This window comes from Bos taurus, chromosome 5 (assembly GCF_002263795.3).
Source record: "Bos taurus isolate L1 Dominette 01449 registration number 42190680 breed Hereford chromosome 5, ARS-UCD2.0, whole genome shotgun sequence".
NCBI classification, from domain to species: Eukaryota; Metazoa; Chordata; class Mammalia; order Artiodactyla; family Bovidae; genus Bos; species Bos taurus.
The window spans coordinates 40,448,083-40,470,791 of record NC_037332.1 but is presented as its reverse complement, the minus strand read 5'-3'; the positions used below and the strand labels follow the sequence as shown (position 1 = coordinate 40,470,791).

General features: G+C 36.5%; 1 protein-coding gene across 7 annotated transcripts in view; it reads left to right on the top strand.

Annotated features, from left to right (window-relative positions):
- LRRK2 (leucine rich repeat kinase 2) overlaps window positions 1–10,043 on the top strand; it is a 205,786-nt gene extending 195,743 nt beyond the window's left edge. For 6 of the 7 annotated variants that reach the window (XM_024991931.2, XM_010805062.4, XM_059886557.1 and 3 more), the window contains 4 exons: window positions 4,811–4,963; window positions 6,202–6,410; window positions 8,253–8,324; window positions 9,176–10,043. In XM_024991931.2, the coding sequence (XP_024847699.1) occupies window positions 4,811–4,963; window positions 6,202–6,410; window positions 8,253–8,324; window positions 9,176–9,297 (556 nt within the window). In that variant the 3' untranslated portion in view covers window positions 9,298–10,043. Of the gene's footprint in view, window positions 1–4,810; window positions 4,964–6,201; window positions 6,415–8,252; window positions 8,325–9,175 lie in introns of all 7 variants that reach the window. The other variant, NM_001206086.3, reaches the window with a different exon arrangement.
- Window positions 10,044–22,709: the final 12,666 nt, after the last annotated feature.

The window sequence follows — 22,709 nt, the reverse complement described above, 5'->3', positions numbered from 1 at the left end:
AAGTTTTTGATTTCTCCATCAAATCTGAATGAGAGCTTTGCTGGATAGAGTATTCTTGGTTTTTAAGTTTTTCCCTTTCATCATTTTAAATATACCATACCACTTCCTTCTGGCCTGCAGAGTTTCTGCTGAAAAATAAGCTGATAACATTATGGGAATTCCTTTGTATATTATTTGTTGTTTTTCTCTTTTATTATAATATTATCTCTATATCTTTATTTTTTATTTTAGTTAAATAATTTTAATTAAATAAATAAATACTGTGTCTTGGTATGTTTGTTTTTGAGTTAATCCTCTATGGAACTCTGCTTTCTGAATTTATATATTTCCTTTCCCAGGTTAGGGAATTTTTCATCTGTTATAACTTCTATTATGCTCTCAGCTCCTTTCTTTCTGTCTCTCTTCTTCTTCTTGGACCCCTATTCACTTTATAGTGAATATTATTGGGCTTGATGTTGTCCCAGAAGTCTCTTAAATTGTCCTCATGTCTTTCATTATTATTTTTTTTTCTGTTAAGCATCATTGATTTCCACGACTGTTTCTTCCAGGTTATTGATTCATTCATCTGTATCATTTAATCTACTATTGATTTCTTCTAGTACATTTTAAATTTCACTTATATTCTTTATCTCTGTTTGGTTGTTGTTTGTATTTTATAAATCTTTGTTAAAACTTCTAATGTCTTGCTCTGTGCATCAATTCTCTTGAGTTCTTTGATCATTTTTATGATCACTACTCTGAACTCTTTATCAGGTTGATTGCCTAACTCAACTTTACTTAGCTCTTCTTCTAGAGTTTTATCTTGTTTCTTCATTTGAAACATGTTCCTCTGTCACTTAATTTTGCTTAAATTGCTTTTTTATATTAACTTATCTGGTAGGTTGGTTATGTTTTCTGACTTTGAAGAACTGGCCTTTTGCAGGAGACACCTTTTGTTCTCAGCAGTGTATTCCCCTCTCATCACCAGTGCCATATTCTCTACAGGTTCCCGCATGAGGGCTGCAAGGGTCTTTCTGTTGCAGCTGACGGACTATGTGAGCAGTCTGCTAAACTTGGTCGGCTGGTCCATTTGGTTGCTCAATCTTGCCTTGTATGGAGGCTGAGATGACCTCTGGTTTGTGGTACTGGGTTATCAGGCATCTGATTGTGGAACTTTGGGGAGCCCTGGACTTTTGCTGGGTTACTGGTGGGTGGAGTCAGGGTCCAGGAGACCCAGGGGCTATTGCCTGCCCATCAATGGATAAAACCAGGTCATGGAGCTAGTGTGGCTTACTGGAAAGCAGAACCAAGTCCTGGATTCTTGTTTCAGGGCTAAGGAGTCCCAGAGCATGTTGTTGGTGGGTGGGACTGGTTCCTGAAATATCTGGCTGTGTGGCCTCTGGTTTCTTGAAGCTTGTGTTGGCCTGCCCGTGTCTGTGTCCCCTGGGTGAGCTGCAGTTGCCTCCTAACCCAGTTTCTGCCTTCTAGTCCAGACTATGTGGTGTATGCCCTTTAAGTGTGAATTCTCTGTTTTCCTCAGCCCTCTGGGACTCCCGAAAGCAAGCCCCACTGCCATTCAATACGAAATGCCCTGGGGGCTCATCTTCCTGGTGCAGGGCTTCTGGGTTGGAGAGCTTAAAGTGGGGTTTGAACTTCTCACTCCTTTGGGAGTGCTTCTGCAGTTGTAAATATTCTCCCATTTGTGAAGCGCCTACCTGGGGGTATTGGATTGGACTATATCATGGCCCAGTCCCTTTTACCTCTCTCAATTTGATTTCTTCTTTGTATTTTTGGTTGTAGAAGATCTTTTCTGGTAGGTTCTAGTCTTTTTTTAATCTATGATTGTTTTTCAAATAGTTGTGATGGTGTGCCTGTGAGAAGAGGTCGGCTCAGGGTCTTCTCCTCCACTTATCTTGCACACTTTCCCTGTGGATAATTTTAACTATTGATTGTAGGAAATGAACCTTAGGAATTAAGTCCTCTCTAGAGTTGATAATTATGCAGACATTTCCTCAAAAGAAAAGTTATACCAATTTCAAGCAGAATAAAATAAAATATAAACCTTGTTCCAATTTGTTGTTTCAGTTTTTTAAATTGTGTTTTAATGAAAGCATTGCAGTTGGTTCTTATTCATCATATTCCTCAGTGAGAAGCAGTGTAGGGTTTGGATAAGAGCATAGATTGTTCATATCTGGCTTTGTCATGTATTGGTTATGTGAACTTGGCAAGCTCTTCTCAAATCTTCAGTCCTCTCTAACCTGAGGGTGGTAATGTACCCTGTCTCAAAGAGATACTTGAAAAACTAAAGAATAAAAAGTAATATAAGGAACTTGATATGAGATCCAGCACTTGGTAAGCTCTCAATAAATGTTAGATAATTATCATGGTTATTATTAGCTTTAAGTGAGAAATCTTTATCTCAGGGCATATCCTAGTTTTTCAACATCCATCTAATTGCCCAAGACTGAAACTTGGGAAAAATCCTTGATTCTTCTATTTCTAATTCTTTATCCAGTTGATGCTCTTCTTGACTCTCAAATATGTATACTTCTTACTGTTTGCTGCTACCATGGGCCAAGCTGCCATCTACCATCAAAGGCCTGGCCATTTTAACAATAGCAGAGAGTTCTCAAACCTCTGATTGTCTTCCCTTCAATCCATTCCCAACATTCAGGCAGAGGGATTGTTCTAAAATGCAAATCAAGCTGATGCCACTCTCCTGCTGAGAAGTGATCAGTGATATTCCAATGTCCTTTGCATGAAGTCCAAGTTCCTTGAGATGACTTACCAGACTTTCATGATTTAGTCCTTGCTCATCTCTGTAGATTCATATTTTGCAACCTCCTTACCCTCTGTGCCTTAGCCAAAATGAATTTGTCTCAGTTTTGAAGACAGCATGCTCCCTTTCACTCCAGTCTTTACATATGGTTCTTTGTTTTTCTGGATGACTACTATGCCTCTTGTCTGTTTAGTCTAAGAGTCACTTCTGAGTGGCTGTCTGTGATCCCACTGTGGCAATTAGGTGCCTTAGATTTTTTTTCTTCCATTGTATTTGTTATTTCCCCTCATAATAGCTGTCACAAAAGTTTATAAATGTACTTTTAAAAATAATTTTCTCAATACCACTAGACATACTGCTTAATTGGCTGCACATTAGAAGCCACTAGGTAGCTAAAAATAATCTGATGCCCAAGACCTGCCTCAAAGCAATTAAAGCAGATGAATTAAGACTGGGGTGGGTCCCCCATGTTTGTATTTATGTTTGACTCTCAAGTGATTCTAAAGTGTGGTCAGAGTTCAGATACACTGCTATATATGGTAAGTTCTCATGCATGAGGATTTTCTGTTGTTTTTTTTTTTCCCGGAGATTTGTTTCCTAGCATGTGGTAAATATTTGGTTAAACGTATTCTCACTTGGGCTTCCCAGGTGGCGGTAGTGGCAAAGGACCTGCCTCCCAGTGTAGGAGATGTAAGAGACACGGGTTTGATTGCTGGGTTGGGAAGATCCCCTGGAGAAGGAAGTGGCAACCCACTCCAGTATTCTTGCCTGGAGAATCCCATGGACAGAGGAGCCAGGCGGGCTATAGTTCGTAAGGTTGCAAAGAGTCAGATATGACTGAAGCAATTTAGCATACACGCACATTCTTATTCTGTAATTTCCACTTTTAACCAACTTAAACAGGCCTGAAGATATAAGAAGAAAAGCATCCCCCTCCCCGCATTCTTGTATTTTACATAGAATGTTATGAGGTCATGGTATCAATTAGCCCCCTAAATTCCCTTTAAGATTTGGAATATAGGTGCTTTACTAGATAGAATGGCCATAAATATCAGGCTCTCAAAGATATTCATTTTCAGAAAGAGATTAGGACCCAGTTTCACAGACACTTGGAAATATCACAGACACTTCTCAGAAGTTGTCACCCATTGTCTAATATCTCTCTCCAATTAGGAAGATACCATGGCAAACAGACAGGGTAGTGTCAGGACATACTAATGAATATGATTTTATATTTAATAATATCTGTAATATCATTATAGATTAATATTTTATATTTAATGCATCAGTTATGGAAAAAGGAATGACTGGTCTGTTTCAGTAAGTCAGGGAAGAATTTGAGAGGAGCTGACATTTAAATTAAGCCTTGAAGTACAACTTGGAGTTTGCCATGCAGATGGGGCCTTTGGTTGCCAATCTGTTTGTGAAATGCCAAATATACTAGGTTGGAAGGTAGATGTTTAAAAATGTCTGTCATTTTCCTTTATTTTCAAAGGGGAAAGAAAAATGACAATTTGCATTCTAATATTTGGATGATGGTGTGGATTTTTTTCCCCCATACCTTGACTAGCTTGTGTTGAGGCAGATATATTTTAATATTTGAAGACTGCCACTAAGGTGGATTTAAAGGTCTTATGATTTTAAGTGTAAATGGGTGACCCTTAATATCCCAGTCATTCTTGACAATGTGGATTTTTTTTCAGTATTATAAAGTTACAGATATTATGATGATTTTCTTAGACATCAAGATACTTTACATATTCAGATAAAATAATATTCTATAAATAACCAGATAAAACTGAAATTAATAAAATAGAAAATAAAATAGGAAGCAAATTTAAATTTTATTATCAAGGAAGAAATATGAAGTAACCAGAAGTAGGTGAAGTATCAAAGTATTCTGTTCAGAATGGTTAGGGGATAATATGAAATAATTGCTTCTTTTTCAAAATAGTGTTAATCCTTTATATGCATTAAGAGCTAATATGAAGTTGTATTACATTTGAAAATAATAAAAAAAAAATTAAATGACATTCTTTTCTTTCCCTCTAGATTTTCCTATGCATCTTTCTGTGATTCCAACATCATAGCAGTGGTGGTAGACACGGCTCTTTATGTTGCTAAGAAAAATAGCCCATTTGTGGAAGTGTGGGATAAGAAGACTGAAAAACTCTGTGAACTAATAGATTGTGTGCACTTTTTAAAGTAAATTAATATTTTCTTTAATTTCTTTTATTGTGGAAAGAGTACTATGGGACCTGTCTGCTTAACAAATGTTTAAGTGTGCACTGTGTTGTTGAATGTAGGTACAGTGTCATTGCTTCTTTATTTCATGCCTGTAAGAACTGTCCTTACCCTTCAGATTTCACAGAGGGAGAAATTATGGCTTATTTTTCTTCCTTTATACTTCTAAATAGATAAATGTTAAAAAAAATTTAGAAACAAAATCGTTAATAATTTTTGGCACCATCTGTTGGTATCCAGCAAATTTCGTCTTTGGAAAAAAATAGAATCATAATAGACATGGTTTCTTACATGTCTATTACAAAGTATTACAAAGAAAAAGTCACAAAACAATATAAAATCTGGGTGGAAAATGTGCTAGACTGACCAGGCTCAAGTGTGTAGGAGACTTTACATCACCCGCACACCTTGTGTGCTGCCGCTGGCGTCCAGGACCATCACCAGTTTTATTTGCTAGCTACTATATAGTTTTATTTTGGTTTTACTGTATAGAATTTTTTTTTTTTTATCTTCTAGAGAACATTTTGATTATATACCATATCTGTAAATTGAGATTTCAAAGTTTACTAACACTTTAGTTTTTCTCTGGATGGTGAGGAGATTTCTGTTTGGAAGACCTGACAGTTCTGCCTAGTCCTTTCCTAGAGTTCTAAAATTATTGGAATTTTTTACTTCTGGATACCTCATTTTTGTCATGAATTATTCATTAGCTCAGGAAAAAATTCAGTGATTTGGATTCATATCTTTTACATGTAGATGATTATAGTTTTTATTTTCTTTTATAACTTTTAAACTTCATGAAAAAATGTTGAAAGTAATGCTTTTTTTCTTTATATTGAACAGATACTATTCATTTTTTGCTGCATTGTATAGGTTTGTTATATATAAAAATTATATCCATCTTATTTATTTCAGAGTTTCTTGAAGTTGAGAGGCAATTGTTGTGTTATCTTTGATAATTTATGCTTTAAGTAGCAAAATGTGGCTCTTTGACATTCTATATTTAGCAAAATTTGACATTCTATATTTAGCAAAATTTCATATAATTTTAATGATATGTAATGATTCTTGTCATGTATTCATAATCCAAAATGTTGTATATATATATTATGTGTGTGTGTCTGTATATATAGTCACATTTATTTTATCTCTTTATTTTTGAACAAAAAGGATTAATGCATGCTTTCTTTATGGTTTAGGGAGGAACTGGTCAGAGTAAGCAAGGAATTGAAACACAAAATGTCTTATTCTGGGAGAGTGAAGACTCTCTGCCTCCAGAAGAACACTGCTCTCTGGATAGGAACTGGAGGAGGCCATATCTTACTCCTTGATCTTTCAACTCGTCGGATTATACGTATAATTCACAACTTTTGTGATTCTGTTAGAGTCATGATGACTGCACAGTTAGGCAAGTTTACTTCCTTTAAATCTTTTTTCATATTCTCTTAAGACTATAAGAATATGTTTTTTCTTCACTTCCCAACATTGTATGAAGTGTCTCAGAAATTCATAGTGAAATTTTGCAAGATATATTTTGAATAGGGGCCTTATAAGCATGAAGTGAGTAGATGTTTTTAGTCCCATAAGAGAAGCAGGTATTTCAAATGAACACTAAATTTAGGTCTTACTTTCTCTTTTTTCTTTATAATTAAGGCAAAAAATATATAATGTTATAAGCAGATGATTATTTTGATCTTAGTTTAAACTTTCTACCCTTGTTAAGGAATACCATTTAGTTTTTCTTTCTGTAAATAAATTTATATTTTTGTACAGTATATATTGCTACCAGTGTATATTCTTATAGCAATATATACTTCATAATCTATATACAAATATTGGGAAATCATTATGTTTTATTTACTTTATGTTTTCTGTTGTTCCTACTTTTCTACTCAACTATGAAGAAATCATGATAGCACATGATGCTCACACTTAACTCTTATTTTGACTAGTTATTTGCTTTAGGGAATAGACTTAGTATTTATACATAGTTGATCACAAAAATGGGCTTAAGTTCTATAAAACTAGAGTTTATGTAACTTTGGTGCTTCCCTGGTGGCTCTACAGTAAAAAAAATCCACCTGTAATGCAGACGTGAATTTGATCTCTGGGTCAGGAAGATTCCCTGGAGGAGACCATGGCAACCCACTCCAGTATTGTTGTTGGGAGATCCCATGGACAGAGGAGCCTGGTGGGCTACCATCCGTGGGGTCACAAAAGAGTCGGACATGACCTAGCTACTAAACAACATCAATGGATGTAACTTTAGCAAATGAATGATAAAAATGTTGGAACAGGATGAAGACAACAGTAAACTCCTTTTACAGGAATGTATTAAGGACAGACCAATGTTTCTCTTCAGTCTCACAAATTTTCCATGAATAGGTGTCAGAGTTGCAGGAAAGTTAGAATTAGGGGCGGACACGACTGAAGCGACTTAGCAGCAGCAGCAGCAGTGACTAACGACTGCCAGGACACTTGTTCATGCAAGCAAAGTAGTAGGTGTATGGGGGGTTGTCTCTCTAGTCTTACTCACCAAGGTTGTTGTATCCTTTAATTTGTATGTACTTGGTATCCAAATGGTTGTTCATTACTGACATTAAAGGGCAATTTCAATGGGTTTAATTGATTTTTTAAATAATTTAAACATAATATACAATATATGGCATGATCTAGCTTCACCTCAGTTTTCTCACCCTTGTCTTTTGCCGTATTCTTCTTTGCTCTTTCTGCTCCAGAAGAAAGTTCAGCCCCTCTTAAATACATGCTTCATCCTACCTCAAAGTTTTGTGTGTGCTGTTTCATTTTGCGTAGTTAACTTAGTTACTGTTTAGTAACTAATCTCATCACTAGACCATAAAACTCCATTTGTCTCTCTTTAATACATTCCTTTAAAAGGAACTTACACTCTCTCTTTGATATATAGCTTTTGTTGGAGGAGTAATATATAAATATTGAGCCCATTTTGCAGAGAATTTAAGCTGTTTTCTCAGATTCACACAATAAGAATCATAACAAGAAGGTAGATCAAATTTTCTAACTTTAAAAACGTACTGGTCACCTTGCAGAGTATTTTTCGTTCATCACCTTACAGAGTATTTTTTGTTCAAACTCAGTTGAGGGATCTCTTAAGTAGTGGAATTGTAAGTTAATTTCCAAGGTTTTTGTGTCTTAAAATATGAACTGTTGTACTCTTTAAAGTCCAACTTATTATATTGTTTTAACAGAACTCTTTTATTTTTTAATAAAGGAAGCCTTAAAAATGTCATGCTGGTTTTGGGGTATAACCGGAAAAGTGCTGAAGGTACACAACACCAAAAAGGTAATGTTTAATAGGATACTGTGTTCCAAGCAGACTGCAATGACATGAATGATTATAACATATTATGTTTTTATACATTTAGGTAAATATTACATATGCATACAACTTTAGGCATTTTTAATTGATAGCTTCTTTATAGTTCAAATAATCTAGAAATAAATCTTCAAAATTAAGTTTTAGTGATTTAGCAGTGTAATATATTTTTCTGGTGAAGTAGAGCTAGCAACCACTATTAAATGAGAACTAGCTCAAACCCAACATGGGTATTTTTCCTTAGATCTTACCTACTCCGTATTATCCAAATCATAGTCTGATTTTGAAAAGTGTTTGAAAAAGCTTTATTCTTTCAGAAAATGAAGTTTTATGTTACTAAAGGTCCATTGTTAAAATTTAGTAGTTAGTTCTATAATGTATTTTAAAACACTTTCCAAATATAATTTCTTATAAATGGTAATAATTTAGTATGTTACTTTTATATGCATATGTGTATATTGTGTGTGTGTGTGTGTGTGTGTGTGTAGTCCCAGGTGGCACTAATGGTAAAGAACCTAGATGCCAGTGCAGGAGAATTAAGAGATCCAGGTTCCATCCCTGGGTCAGGAAGATGACCTGGAGGAGGGCATGGCAACTTGCTCCAGTATTCTTGCCTGGAAAATTCCATGGACAGAGGAGCCTGGAAGGCTACAGTTCATGGGGCCACAGAGTCAGGCATGACTGAGCACACACACACACACACACACATAAATATATACACACATACACATTGGTCCAACAGCTAAATATAAATTAACAAAAGATAAAAATGTTTCATGGCAGATCTTTGTAACATGATTTGTTTTTTGATTTTCTAGAGATACAGTCTTGCTTGTCTGTTTGGGACATCAATCTTCCACATGAAGTGCAAAATTTAGAAAAACATATTGAAGTAAGAAAAGAATTAGCTGAAAAAATGAGAAGAACATCTGTTGAATAAGAGAGATATTGGAAATCTTTATCTTTGGATAGAAAAATGGTTATCTTCTCTTATAAATATCTTTAAAAAATGTTTATGTATAAAAGAATAATTTCCACTACTTGCTGTTTGCTATATGTATATGAAGGAATGTTTATAGATTTTATTTTGTAAAAATGTACAAAATTGTTACCAGTGAAAATATATTTTAAAGAACTATTTTAAATGTAATATTTCTTATATATCCTAATTAAGTTTATGGATTAAGTAATAAAAGGGAATCTAAAAAGTACTTGATTGTAGTACTCATACTGAAATTTACAAAGTGGATAATTTTTTGTTTTGTTACTCATAATGAAGGTTATGTTTATTTTGCATTCTGTGATTAAGACAGGTCTATTGCTAGATTACCATCTATATATTCTGTGAAGTGGAATAAAAATAGAAAAGTTTAATACATTCCTTCTTAGATTGCTTTAAAATGCAGTTATCATATATACTTGTAAATAGACATTGAATTTGCACTAATGAAGCCCTTTGCTGGAACATGAGTTATTTTTGTTGCTGATGTAAACAATGCATCTCATACAACTTTATCTAAAACAAAATGCCATAAAATGTGCTGATAAGAAACTAACATGTTGTCAAAATCCTCCTATCCAAGAAAGATGTAGCTATTCTCTTTCCTATATTGCAACTCTGTCTTCAAATATGAAATCATAAAGTTTTATAATTGGTGTAAATAAAATGTTCAGTCTTTCAAGTGATATTGTTATATTTTAATTTTGATTTTAAGTGCTAAACCACACCACTGACTACTTGTTCCCAATCTTCTTCACTCCAAATATTAGTACTCATCTTTTTCCTTAATTTGTGACCTGCAAATTCTACATCAGTCAAAATAGAAACTATTTTCAGAATTATAGAATTCTACAACTCCCACTAAGACCATGGGGTAAGAATGTAACATTCCAGTTTGCTGAAACAGAAAGGAGCTTTAGCTATGATGGGTACCTGTTAACCTAGTCTTCTAAATTATACCTGAACTGTTTAAATAAATTCCTATAGTTGGAGTGTTGGGCTTCCTTGATAGCTCAGTTGGTAATGAATCTGCCAGCAATGCAGGGGACCCCAGTTCTATTCCTAGGTCAGGAATATCTGCTGGAGAAGAGATAGACTACCCACTCCAGTATTCTTGGGCTTCCCTTGTGGCTCAGCTAGTAGAGAATCTGCCTGCAGTGCAGGAGTCCTGGGTTCGATCCCTGGGTTGGGAAAATCCTCTGGAGAAGGGAAAGGCTACCCACCCCGGTATTCTGGCGTGGAGAATTGCATGGACCTTATAATCCATTGGGTTGCAAAGAGTTGGACACGACTGAGCAACTTTCACTTCACTTCACTTCCCTTCATAATAGGAGTGCCAGGGTCAAGTACCTAGGTAACCATTTAAGTGTCATTTCTGCTTTAAAAGAAATTTGGAGGGTGGGGAATGGTAAATCTGTTGGCCCTGGCCAAAATTTCTTATTTCAAACTATTCCCTGTGATAGGATGAAAGTGAAGTGAAACTGTTAGTTGCTTAGTCATGTCTGACTCTTTGCAACTCCATGGACTGAAGCCCACCAAACTCCTCTGTACATGGGATTCTCCAGGCAAGAATACTGGAATGGGTTGCCATTCCCTTCTCCAGGGGATTTTCCAAACCCAGGGATCGAACCTGGGTCTCCTGCATTGCAGGCAGATTCTTTACCATCTGAACCACCAGGGAAGCCTATAATAGATAACTAGTCTATTTAATAGACTCAAAACTGAGAATTTTATTATATGAAGCCTTTAAATTTATGTTAATGGTAATTTATGTATTTTTAACCCTGATTCTCCATTTTCAAAAGGATCTATGTTTTATTTGTTGTGTAGTTAAAAAAAAAAAAAGTCAGAAATAATGGAACTATTTGTTCCTGTGATATTTCTCATTGTTACTTTGTATTTACATGCCAGTTTTTCCAAAAGATAATTATGAAGAAATAAAAAATGAACATTGTATTTAAATGAAGTAATAAACATTTTAAAAGCACATTTGTGAATTTTAAAACTTTGTTTTGTTTTTCACATGTAAGTCTGTAATCCATCTAAACTTTGTATTAATCTGTGTATGTTACATTCCACTATAGGAGTTGCTAACTGAAGTGTTCTCCTGGAGTACAATCAGTTGTCAGGATATAAACCAGGATATAATCTCATATAATCTCAGGATATAATCCAGGATATAATTTCAGGATATAACCCAGTGGGCATAATATATTCTATTTTCAAATTCTCGTAGAAATTTTAAGAATTTTTCACTTGAGTACTATACAAAAAATAAGACCGATTTATTTAAAAAAATAGTCATTAATTTTTTTTTCTTCTATTTGGAACACTAAAAACACTACTACCATTATCAAAACATAAGTATTTACCATAATTAAAAATATACTTTTACATGGGAATTTTAGATGTAAAGAAAAAGGAGCCCCTATAAATCTAATTCTGGCAAGCATTGATTATGTGTGAACTATTTAGCTATTTTTCATCAAGACAGTAAGATATATATTGATGAAAGAGTGCAGAGGTAGCAAAAGAGATGGCCTTCTTGTCAGTTTCATTGCTGCTTACTGGTTTGCTTTTTATGTCCTGCTGCTGCTGCTAAATCACTTCAGTCATATCCGACTCTTAGCGACCCCATGGACTGCAGCCTACCAGGCTCCTCCATCCATGGGATTTTCCAGGCAAGAGTACTGGAGTGGGTTGCCATGTCCTACATTGGTCTAAATTCCATGTCAGACTATTATAGCAAGGGGATTTCCTTGTGACAAAGTGGTAGCTGCAAACAGTTAACAGGATTTTTTTCTGCACTTACTGAAATAAACATATTAAGTGCAACTCTGTCAGTGGTGTTCACTATGGACATAATTTTTTAATATGAAAATCAGTGTGACTGATAGGATTTACGATTTTCTCTTCTCCAGTGAATTGCCTGCAGCTGCCTGTTTCCTGATGGTACATCCCTGTTCTGAATTGGGTAATATTTTGTGTTACAGGGTAGAGTGAGAATGCTCAGACTCTTTGTTATTAGCGGGAGGGTAACTGGGAGTAGAGAACAGGGTTGAGGTTGAAGATCATCCAGTAAAAACTCTTCTGCCTTAGCAAAGAATTACTTTTTTTGTAGGTAACTTTCATGTATTGCAATCAATCCCTTTTTGCTCCCCCTGCTACAATATAGGTTTTTTAAAAATTTATCTGCTTCATATCCACCATGTCTGAGCTACATTACAGACTAGCACAATACCCCTGGAACATAATCATATATGGGAAATTTAATTTGGCATTCTAAACCATCTATTAATTTCTTAAAAATTTCTGGACAGTCCCTTCTTATAAGAGGAAATTATAACATAAATGAGGTAATTTCAGTTTTATGTGACTAATGCTGCTGCTGCTAAGTCACTTCAATCGTGTCTGACTCTGTGTGACCCCATAGACGGCAGCCCATCAGGCTCCCCGATCCCTGGGATTTTCCAGGCAAGAACACTGGAGTGGGTTGCCATTTCCTTCTCCAAAGCATGAAAGTGAAAAGTGAAAGTGAAGTCGCTCAGTCGTGTCCGACTCTTAGCGACCCCATGGACTGCAACCTACCAGGCTCCACTGTTCATGGGATTTTCCAGGCAAGAGTACTGGAGTGGGTTGCCATTGTGTACTTGAATAAATCTGGGAGACTTGAATAAATTTGAGACACTGTAGCTCTTAATTCACAACTGATTTACAGATCAAATTAACATCACATGTGTTTCCAAAAAACATCAGGAGACTATTGAAAGTTGTTTTGGTTAGATGCCTAGAAAAAAAAAAAAAAAAAAAAACTTAACATCTTCTCTGAAGGAATAGATATTTGTCCTTTTTCTCAAGTAACATAAGTTTTTAAAGACAAGTGTACATTTTAATATACAAAACCTACTAGTAAAGATGACAACATGAGAAAGAAGCTTCACGGTCAACTCAGAGCAAAAGAGGTCATCTAAGAAAACGATGTCAAAGTTTATTTTTGGGGGCTCCAAAATCACTGCAGATGGTGATTGCAGCCGTGATATTAAAATAAAAATAATAATAATAGAAAAATAAAAGATGGTTATTCATTGGAAGGAAAGTTATGACCAACCTAAATAGCATTTAAAAAAGCAGAGACATTACTTTGCCAACAAAGGTCCGTCTAGTCAAGGCTATGGTTTTTCCAGTAGTCATGTATGGATGTGAGAGTTGGACGATGAAGAAAGCTGAGTGCTGAAGAATTGATGCTTTTGAACTGTGGTGTTGGAGAAGACTCTTGAGAGTCCCTTGGACTGCAAGGAGATCCAACCAGTCCATTCTAAAGGAGATCAGTCCTGGGTGTTCTTTGGAAGGAATGATGCTAAAGCTGAAACTCCAGTACTTTGGCCACCTCATGCGAAGAGTTGACTCATTGGAAAAGACCCTGATGCTGGGAGGGGTTGGGGCAGGAGGAGAAGGGGATGACAGAGGATGAGATGGCTGGATGGCATCACTGACTAGATGGACGTGAGTCTGAGTGAACTCCGGGAGTTTGTGATGGACAGGGAAGCCTGGTGTGCTGCAATTCATGGGGTCACAAAGAGTCGGACACGACTGAGCAACTGAACTGAACTGAAGAGTCCAAATATTAGAACTGTGAAACAGAGTCTGCAAAAAAGATAAGCTTGAACATTTTTTCAGGTATCAGGAAACCGGAAGTATTGCATGACTAAGGAGATTTGAAAATGAACCAAGTGAAACTTCTAAAAAGGAGAAATACAATAGCTATAGTTAAAAGAAGCCATCTTTTTCTTTTTTGTTGTCTTTGCATTCAGAGAGCGCAGTGAAATTGAATCTTTTGTTGACTTACTTTTGGGGGCAAATATGCATGTGGCAAGCCATGTTCAGTCGTGTCTGACTCTGCTACCCCGTGGACTGACCTCCAGGATCCTCTGTCCATGGGATTTTCCCAGCAAGAATACTGGAGTGGATTGCCCTTTTTCCCTCCAGGTGATCTTTATGACCCAGGGATCAAACCTGTGTCTCCTGCATCTCCTGGGTCTCCTGCACTGCGGGCAGATTCTTTACTGCTGAGCCAGTGGGGTAGCCCCAAAATGTCATAGATTAGTTTAATAGCATTTTAGATGAACAAAAAGTTAGTGAACCTAAAGATAAGTCAAAAGATATTTTTTATAGTGCAGCAGGTATAGCAAAATAGATTAATCATGTATGCTGAGTAGTCAAGAATCCTGTGGGATGGGGTAAGAATTTCAATTTTCTGGTTGGACTATTAGAAGAAGGATAGGGGAGAAGTGTTTCTGAGGAGACAATGGCTAAGAAATGGCTAGAACTGATAAAAGATAGCAATCTTTATACAAGAAGACTTGAGAATTTAAATTAGGATGAACTAAAAGATAGCTCCACATAGACACACAATATAAAATAAAAGACCTGGGTGAATCTCATAAACATTGCATTGAGCAATTAAAGCCAAACATAAAGAATAAACATTTTGCTTCTGTTCATATAAAAATTAAAACAAAAATTGAGCTCTATTGTTTAAGTATGCATAGATACATGGCAAAACTAGAAGCAGTAAAGAAATGGTGATTACAAATGTCAAGACAGTGATCATCTTTATAAAAGAGGAAAGGAATTATTGCTTCTCAATCAGGCAGGTAGGGGATTCTAGGATGCTGGAAAATGTTTTATATCTAAAACATTGATGATTAGGTGGGGTTTGGTTGTATAAAAATTTCTAAATTATACATTTACATTTTATATACTTACTCATATCATCTTTCAATTAAAAATGAGATCATACTAATTTACCTGCACTGAATGAAGTAAATTGTCCTGAAGACATTTGCTAAAAAATGTTTCAAATTTCTGTAGTTCTTCTTATCTCTTTGTATTTAGTTTTTTAGTAGGGTATATGGTTTGATAGGGAACAAATCATTCTGAAACATTCCCTAGATAAGGAAATGTATCATTTATTGCTAGCTATTAGCAATTATTATTATTATCAATTATTATTATAATTGATCTAATATCAATTATTATTGCTAGCTAACATCATTGCACACTGCGTTACTCAGTTTTAACATTACAGTTAACATTATACACACAAAATAATTCTGAACTTCTAAGCTTAGAGTGTTGAGTATTAAGACATCAGATCAGATCAGTCGCTCAGTTGTGTCCGACTCTTTGCGACCCCATGAATCCCAGCAGGCCAGGCCTCCCTGTCCATCACCAACTCCCGGAGTTCACAGAGACTCATGTCCATCGAGTCAGTGATGCCATCCAGCCATCTCATCCTCTGTCATCCCCTTCTCCTCCTGCCCCCAATCCTTCCCAGCATCAGGGTCTTTTCCAATGAGTCAACTCTTCGCATGAGGTGGCCAAAGTACTGGAGTTTCAGCTTTAGCATCAGTCCTTCCAAAGAAATCCCAGGGCTGATCTCCTTCAAAATGAACTGGTTGGATCTCCTTGCAGTCCAAGGGACTCTCAAGAGTCTTCTCCAACACCAAAGTTCAAAAGCATCAATTCTTTGGTGCTCAGCCTTCTTCACAGTCCACCTCTCACATCCATACATGACCACAGGAAAAACCATAGCCTTGACTACACGGACCTTTGTTGGCAAAGTAATGTCTCTGCTTTTGAATATGCTATCTAGGTTGATCATAACTTTCCTTCCAAGGAGTAAGCATCTTTTAATTTCATGGCTGCAATCACCATCTGCAGTGATTTTGGAGCCCAGAAAAATAAAGTCTGACACTGTTTCCACTCTTTCCCCATCTATTTCCCATGAAGTGATGGGACCAGATGCCATGATCTTCATTTTGTGAATGTTGAGCTTTAAGCCAACTTTTTCACTCTCCACTTTCACTTTCATTAAGAGGCTTTTTAGTTCCTCTTCACTTTCTGCCATAAGGGTGGTGTCATCTGCATATCTGAGGTTATTGATATTTCTCCCAGCAATCTTGATTCCGGCTTGTGTTTCTTCCAGTCCAGCATTTCTCATGATGTACTCTGCATATAAGTTAAATAAACAGGGTGACAATATACAGCCTTGATGTACTCCTTTTCCTAGTTGGAACCAGTCTGTTGTCCCATGTCCAGTTCTAACTTGCTTCCTGACCTGCATACAGATTTCTCAAGAGGCAGGTCAGGTGGTCTGGTATTCCCATCTCTTTCAGAATTGTCCACAGTTTATTGTGATCCACACAGTCAAAGGCTTTGGCATAGTCAATAAAGCAGAAATAGATGCTTTTCTGGAACTCTCTTGCTTTTTCCATGATCCAGCGGATGTTGGCAATTTGATCTCTGGTTCCTCTGCCTTTTCTAAAACCAGCTTGAACATCAGGAAGTTCACGGTTCCCGTATTGCTGAAGCCTGGCTTGGAGAATTTTGAGCATTACTTTACTAGCGTGTGAGATGAGTGCAATTGTGCAGTAGTTTGAGCATTCTTTGGCATTGCCTTTCTTTGGGATTGGAATGAAAACTGACCTTTTCCAGTCCTGTGGCCACTGCTGAGTTTCCCAAATTTGCTGGCATATTGAGTGCAGCACTTTCACAGCATCATCTTTCAGGATTTGAAAGAGCTCAATGGAATTCCGTCACCTCCACTAGCTTTGTTCGTAGTGATGCTTTCTAAGGCCCACTTGACTTCACATTCCAGGATGTCTGGCTCTAGGTGAGTGATCACACCATCGTGATTATCTGGGTCATGAAGGTCTTTTTTGTACAGTTCTTCTGTGTATTCTTGCCATCTCTTCTTAATATCTTCTGCTTCTGTTAGGTCCATACCATTTCTGTCTTTTATCGAGCCCATCTTTGCATGAAATGTTCCTTTGGTATCTCTGATTTTCTTAAAGAGATCTCTAGTCTTTCCCATTCTATTGTTTTCCTCTATTTCTTTGCATTGATTGCTGAAGAAGGCTTTCTTATCTCTTCTTGCTATTCTTTGGAACTCTGCATTCAGATGTTTATATCTTTCCTTTTCTCCTTTGCTTTTTGCTTTTCTTCTTTTCACAGCTATTTGTAAGGCTTCCCCAGACAGCCATTTTGCTTTTTTGCATTTCTTTTTCTTGGGGATGGTCTTGATCCCTGTCTCCTGTACAATGTCATGAACCTCATTCCATAGTTCATCAGGCACTCTATCTATCAGATCTAGGCCCTTAAATCTATTTCTCACTTCCACTGTATAATCATAAAGGATTTGATTTAGGTCATACCCAAATGCTTTAGTGGTTTTCCCTACTTTCTTCAATTTCAGTCTGAATTTGGCAATAAGGAGTTCATGGTCTGAGCCACAGTCAGCTCCTGGTCTTGTTTTTGCTGACTGTATAGAGCTTCTCCATCTTTGGCTGCAAAGAATATAATCAATCTGATTTCAGTGTTGACCATCTGGTGATGTCCATGTATAGAGTCTTCTCTTGTGTTGTTGGAAGAGGGTGTTTGTTATGACCAGTGCGTTTTCTTGGCAAAACTCTATTAGTCTTTGCCCTGCTTCATTCCGTATTCCAAGGCCAAATTTGCCTGTTACTCCAGGTGTTTCTTGACTTCCTACTTTTGCATTCCAGTCCCCTATAATGAAAAGGATATCTTTTGGGGGTGTTAGTTCTAAAAGGTCTTGTAGGTCTTCATAGAACCATTCAACTTCAGCTTCTTCAGCATTACTGGTTGGGGCATAGACTTGGATTACTGTGATATTGAATGGTTTGCCTTGGAAACGAACAGAGATCATTCTGTCATTTTTGAGATTGTATCCAAGTACTGCATTCGGACTCTTTTGTTGACCATGATGGCTACTCCATTTCTTCTGAGGGACTCCTGCCTGCAGTAGTAGATATAATGATCATCTGAGTTAAATTCACCCATTCTAGTCCATTTCAGTTCACTGATTCCTAGAATGTAGACATTCACTCTTGCCATCTCTTGTTTGACCACTTCCAATTTGCCTTGATTCATGAACCTGACATTCCAGGTTCCTATGCAATATTGCTTTTTACAGCATCAGACCTTACTTCTATCACCAGTCACATCCACAGCTGGATATTATTTTTGCTTTGGCTCCATCCCTTCATTCTTTCTGGAGTTATTTCTCCACTGATCTCAGTAGCATATTGGGCACCTACTGACCTGGGGAGTTTCTCTTTCAGTATCCTATCATTTTGCCTTTTCATACTGTTCATGGGGTTCTCAAGGCAAGAATACGGAAGTGGTTTGCCATTCCCTTCTCCAGTGGACCACATTCTGTCAGATTTCTCCACCATGACCCACCCATCTTGGGTTGTCGCATGGGCATGGCTTAGTTTCATTGAGTTAGTGTGGTCTTAGTGTGATTAGATTGACTAGTTTTCTGTGAGTATGGTTTCAGTGTGTCTGCCCTCTGATGCCCTCTTGCAACACCTACTGTCTTACTTGGTTTTCTCTTACCTTGGGTGTGGGGTATCTCTTCACGGCTGCTCCAGCAAAGCGCAGCCATTGCTCCCTACCTTGGACGAGGGGTATCTCCTCACTACCGCCCTTCCTGACCTTCAGTGTGGGATAGCTCCTCTAGGCCCTCCTGCGCCCGCACAGCCATGGATCCTTGGGCGTGGGGTTGGTCCTCCAGGAAAAGTAGAAAAGAGTAGCAGGTTTGGGGCAGATGATTATTTCATTTTGACATTTATTTTTGCTTTTTGTAAAACATGCAGATGGGCATGTTCAGTAGATAGTTGTGAGTGCTGATCCAAGACTCAGAAAAAACAATGTGTCAAAGGTAGATCTGTAAGTGACCTTTGAGAGGTCATCTGTATTGGTTTGCTGCTGCTGCTGCTGCTAAGTCGCTTCAGTCGTGTCCGACTCTGTGTGACCCCATAGACAGCAGCCCACAAGGCTCCCCTGTCCCTGGGATTCTCCAGGCAAGAACACTGGAGTGGGTTGCCATTTCCTTCTCCAAGGCATGAAAGTGAAAAGTGAAAGTGAAGTTGCTGAGTCGTGTCCGACCCTCAGCGACCCCATGGACTGCAGCCTTCCAGGCTCCTCCATCCATGGGATTTTCTAGTGCTGCCATCACAAAGGATTGAAGACTGGGTGGTTAAACAGTATGTGTGCTAAGAAACTTCATTTGTGTCTGTTTCTTTGTGACCTTGTGGACTGTAGCCCACCAAGCTCCTTAGCCCATGGGATTCTCCAGGCAAAATTCCAACCCACTACTGGAGTGGGTTGCCATGCCCTCCTCTAAGGGGATTTTCCCAACCCAGGGATCAAACCCACATCTCTTATGTCTCCTGCATTAGCAGGCGAATTCTTTACCACTAGCGCCACTGACAAGCCTGTTTACTCTTGAGGGCTGTGAGGGAAGAAACTGCTCTAGGTCTCTCTCCTTGGCTTATAGATAGCCATCTTCTCCCTGTGTCCAGATTGTCTTCTTTGTATACACGTCTGTTCAAATTTTCTCTTCTTATAAGAACACAATTATATTGGATTGAGTCCCACCTTAATGACATTTTAATTTAATTCTTTAAAGACCCTACCTTCAAATATGGTTACAATCTGAGGCACTAGAGTTTAAGACTTGAACATATAAAACTTTGAGGGATCACAATTCATTCTATAAAACCATCATTTTAAAATATGAGAATATGAGATGGCCAATGAAGAGGATCATACTGGAGAAGGCGCTGGAGCACATTTGGCTTCAGAAGAGATATAAGCGAACAGGCTGAGGAGTAGACAGCTTAAAGATGCCCAATGGAATCAAAAGTGTCAGAATGTTCGATAAGGATCTATCTGGACTAAATAACAATGCAAATAAATGTGGTGATTAAGCTGTCCATGGTGACCATTTAGAGAACTCAGTTTATAGAGTAGAAGGCCAATGGAAGTGGTTTGAGAAGTATGCCTAACTAAGAAAGTGCAGGATGAATGAAAAGACAGCAGTGAATGCTCAGAAGCAGAAGAAAGCTGGAAAGAGGGAACAATATAATACATGGGGTGAGAGGGTAATATTAAAAGACAAATAGAGTGATCTTTAAAAATATGTCTTACGTTGAGCACAAGAAACGATTTCAATGATACCAGGGCAGAGAGAAGACAAAGTTTAGTGAGGGATATAGCTACTATAAACCTCTTTATCAAGAGAAGGCCAATGTTCTAACTCCTCTTAAAATTTTATTCAAAGAAGTTGACTGAATAGCTGTATGTATCAAGGCCACTATAATATCTTTATCAGAACCCTGAGAAAGTTTCTTGTTTATTCTTTTATAAAATCACTCTCTGAAAGTCTGTTCCTATATTACCAATTTCTTCTGCTTACTAAATATTTCAAGAACATTTGGCAAAGTTAAATTGGAGGTGGTAATTTACTGTAGAAAATTATTCATTTTCTATATCTAATGTTAAATATGATTAATTACTTATATAAATTTAAATAATATTGATTCAAAAATTCAATTGTATTTTTTTTTATATGAAGCTTCCCATACAGCAAAAAGGTTCTGATTTCCAGACACTCAACTTTCAAACATAATTTCAGATCATAATATATGAAAGTAGGGAACTTGGTTCTGCAATCCAAACAGACACTGTTTAACATTTTCTGTATTTGCTTCTGGTGCAAACAGTATTGATAAAACAAACGATCTTCCCATTCTAATGTCACTGTTCTTTCAAATGTTGATTTTTCCTCCACCAGTATATCATTATGTGTACAGACACTTAAGCCACATCCTTTTAAATCAAGAAGGAAACATCTAGCTATTGTTCTTTTTGATGGATGTGTTTTAAGCAATGTACCGTAGTTATGCAGTGTATGTTTTAGTATTATTAGATGGTTTTATCCAAACAATATACCATTACAAAAGAGGTAAAGTGCTTAATTTCCTTGTAAACACAAGCTACCTAATGAGAAATTCCAGAACAAAAGTGAGTCTACCTCCTAGAAAAATTGTTTTTACGGACACTATTTAACATTTGCTAAGTTGATAGTTTTAATTCCTTTAAAAATACTTTTCCTTTTATAATACCAATGATGGTTACTTTGAAATCTTAGAAGGTCAAAAAGAATAACCTGAAGTGTAATCCTGAAACGAGTGGTTGAGGAGAGAGGCACTTGGGTCAAACAAATGTGGTTTGTAGCTTACATGCTTTCCTGCATAATCAGTGAATTATCTGGTTTACAATGAAAATTGAAAAAAAAAAAAAACCTCAAAGAAAGATCACAAATATAAATATAGTTACTGGCATTTTATTGTCATCTTGGCTTTTAGCACCACTGTAAACCAAATTTGATCTGTGGTTATTAACTTTTTTTTAAATTAAATAAATATATTTATTAGCATCTCCATATTTTGTGTATTCACCTGCTCTCATTTGATCTATGGTTATTAACTTTAGAGTGAAAAAATTCTAAGAAACATATTAAAACTTTGTAACAATTTTTTTTATTACTAGGCAAATCGGAGTTGATAAATGCTAACAATTTACTATTAATACTGCTAGTAGAGCATTTTCCCTGTGTTATTAATTGAGACTAAATCTGGACTAGAAAGTTCAAATAGTGGGAAACTTTTCTTACTATCAATATGTTTTCTGTTTTAGTACAATATGTCTAACTCAGTGATACTGTATTATGTTGAATTAAATCTGTTAACATGAATAGCTTCAGTACTAACACCTATTATTATTATTATTGCCATGTTATTTAATGTAATGCTTATTTTTGAGCCCAATAAAAATTATTCATTAAATCATCCATTCAATATTTACTGAGCATCTAGTATATGCCAAGCTCTTTTCTAGGTATTGGGACTCAGCAATGAACAAAACACATTGAAGATACCTGTCCTAATTGAATTTGCATTGTAGAACTAACAACAGATAATAGTTACACGTATTAAACAGATTAAATAAAAATGCATACATTCGATGGTGGTGAAAGCTATGGAGGAAAAAGTCAAGCAGAGAGAGGGAAGAAGGGCCTTGGGGTAAAGTTTGCAATTTAAAATATTCAGAGAAAGTGTCTGAGAAGGTATTATTTGAGCAAAGATTTATATGAGATGAGGGGTTGTTATTTAGGGGATGCATTAGTAATTGCATAAAAGTATACAATGACTTTAAAAGAAACTTAAAAGTTCTTTTAATTTGCTTTGAAATTAAAATATTAATTTTAATAAAACATTAGGGTATAGAGATATAGTGACAAATATTTATGCTATTTAACTATCTCCTGGACATTTATTTAAAATATATATAAATTATCTAATATAATTTTAATCTTTAACATATAGAGAGGCTTTAACTCATTAAAGCTAATGTTTAATTATAGCTTTGAAAAGAGTTATTTTGGAGGAAAATAATTATAACATGTAAACCAGGTCATTAGC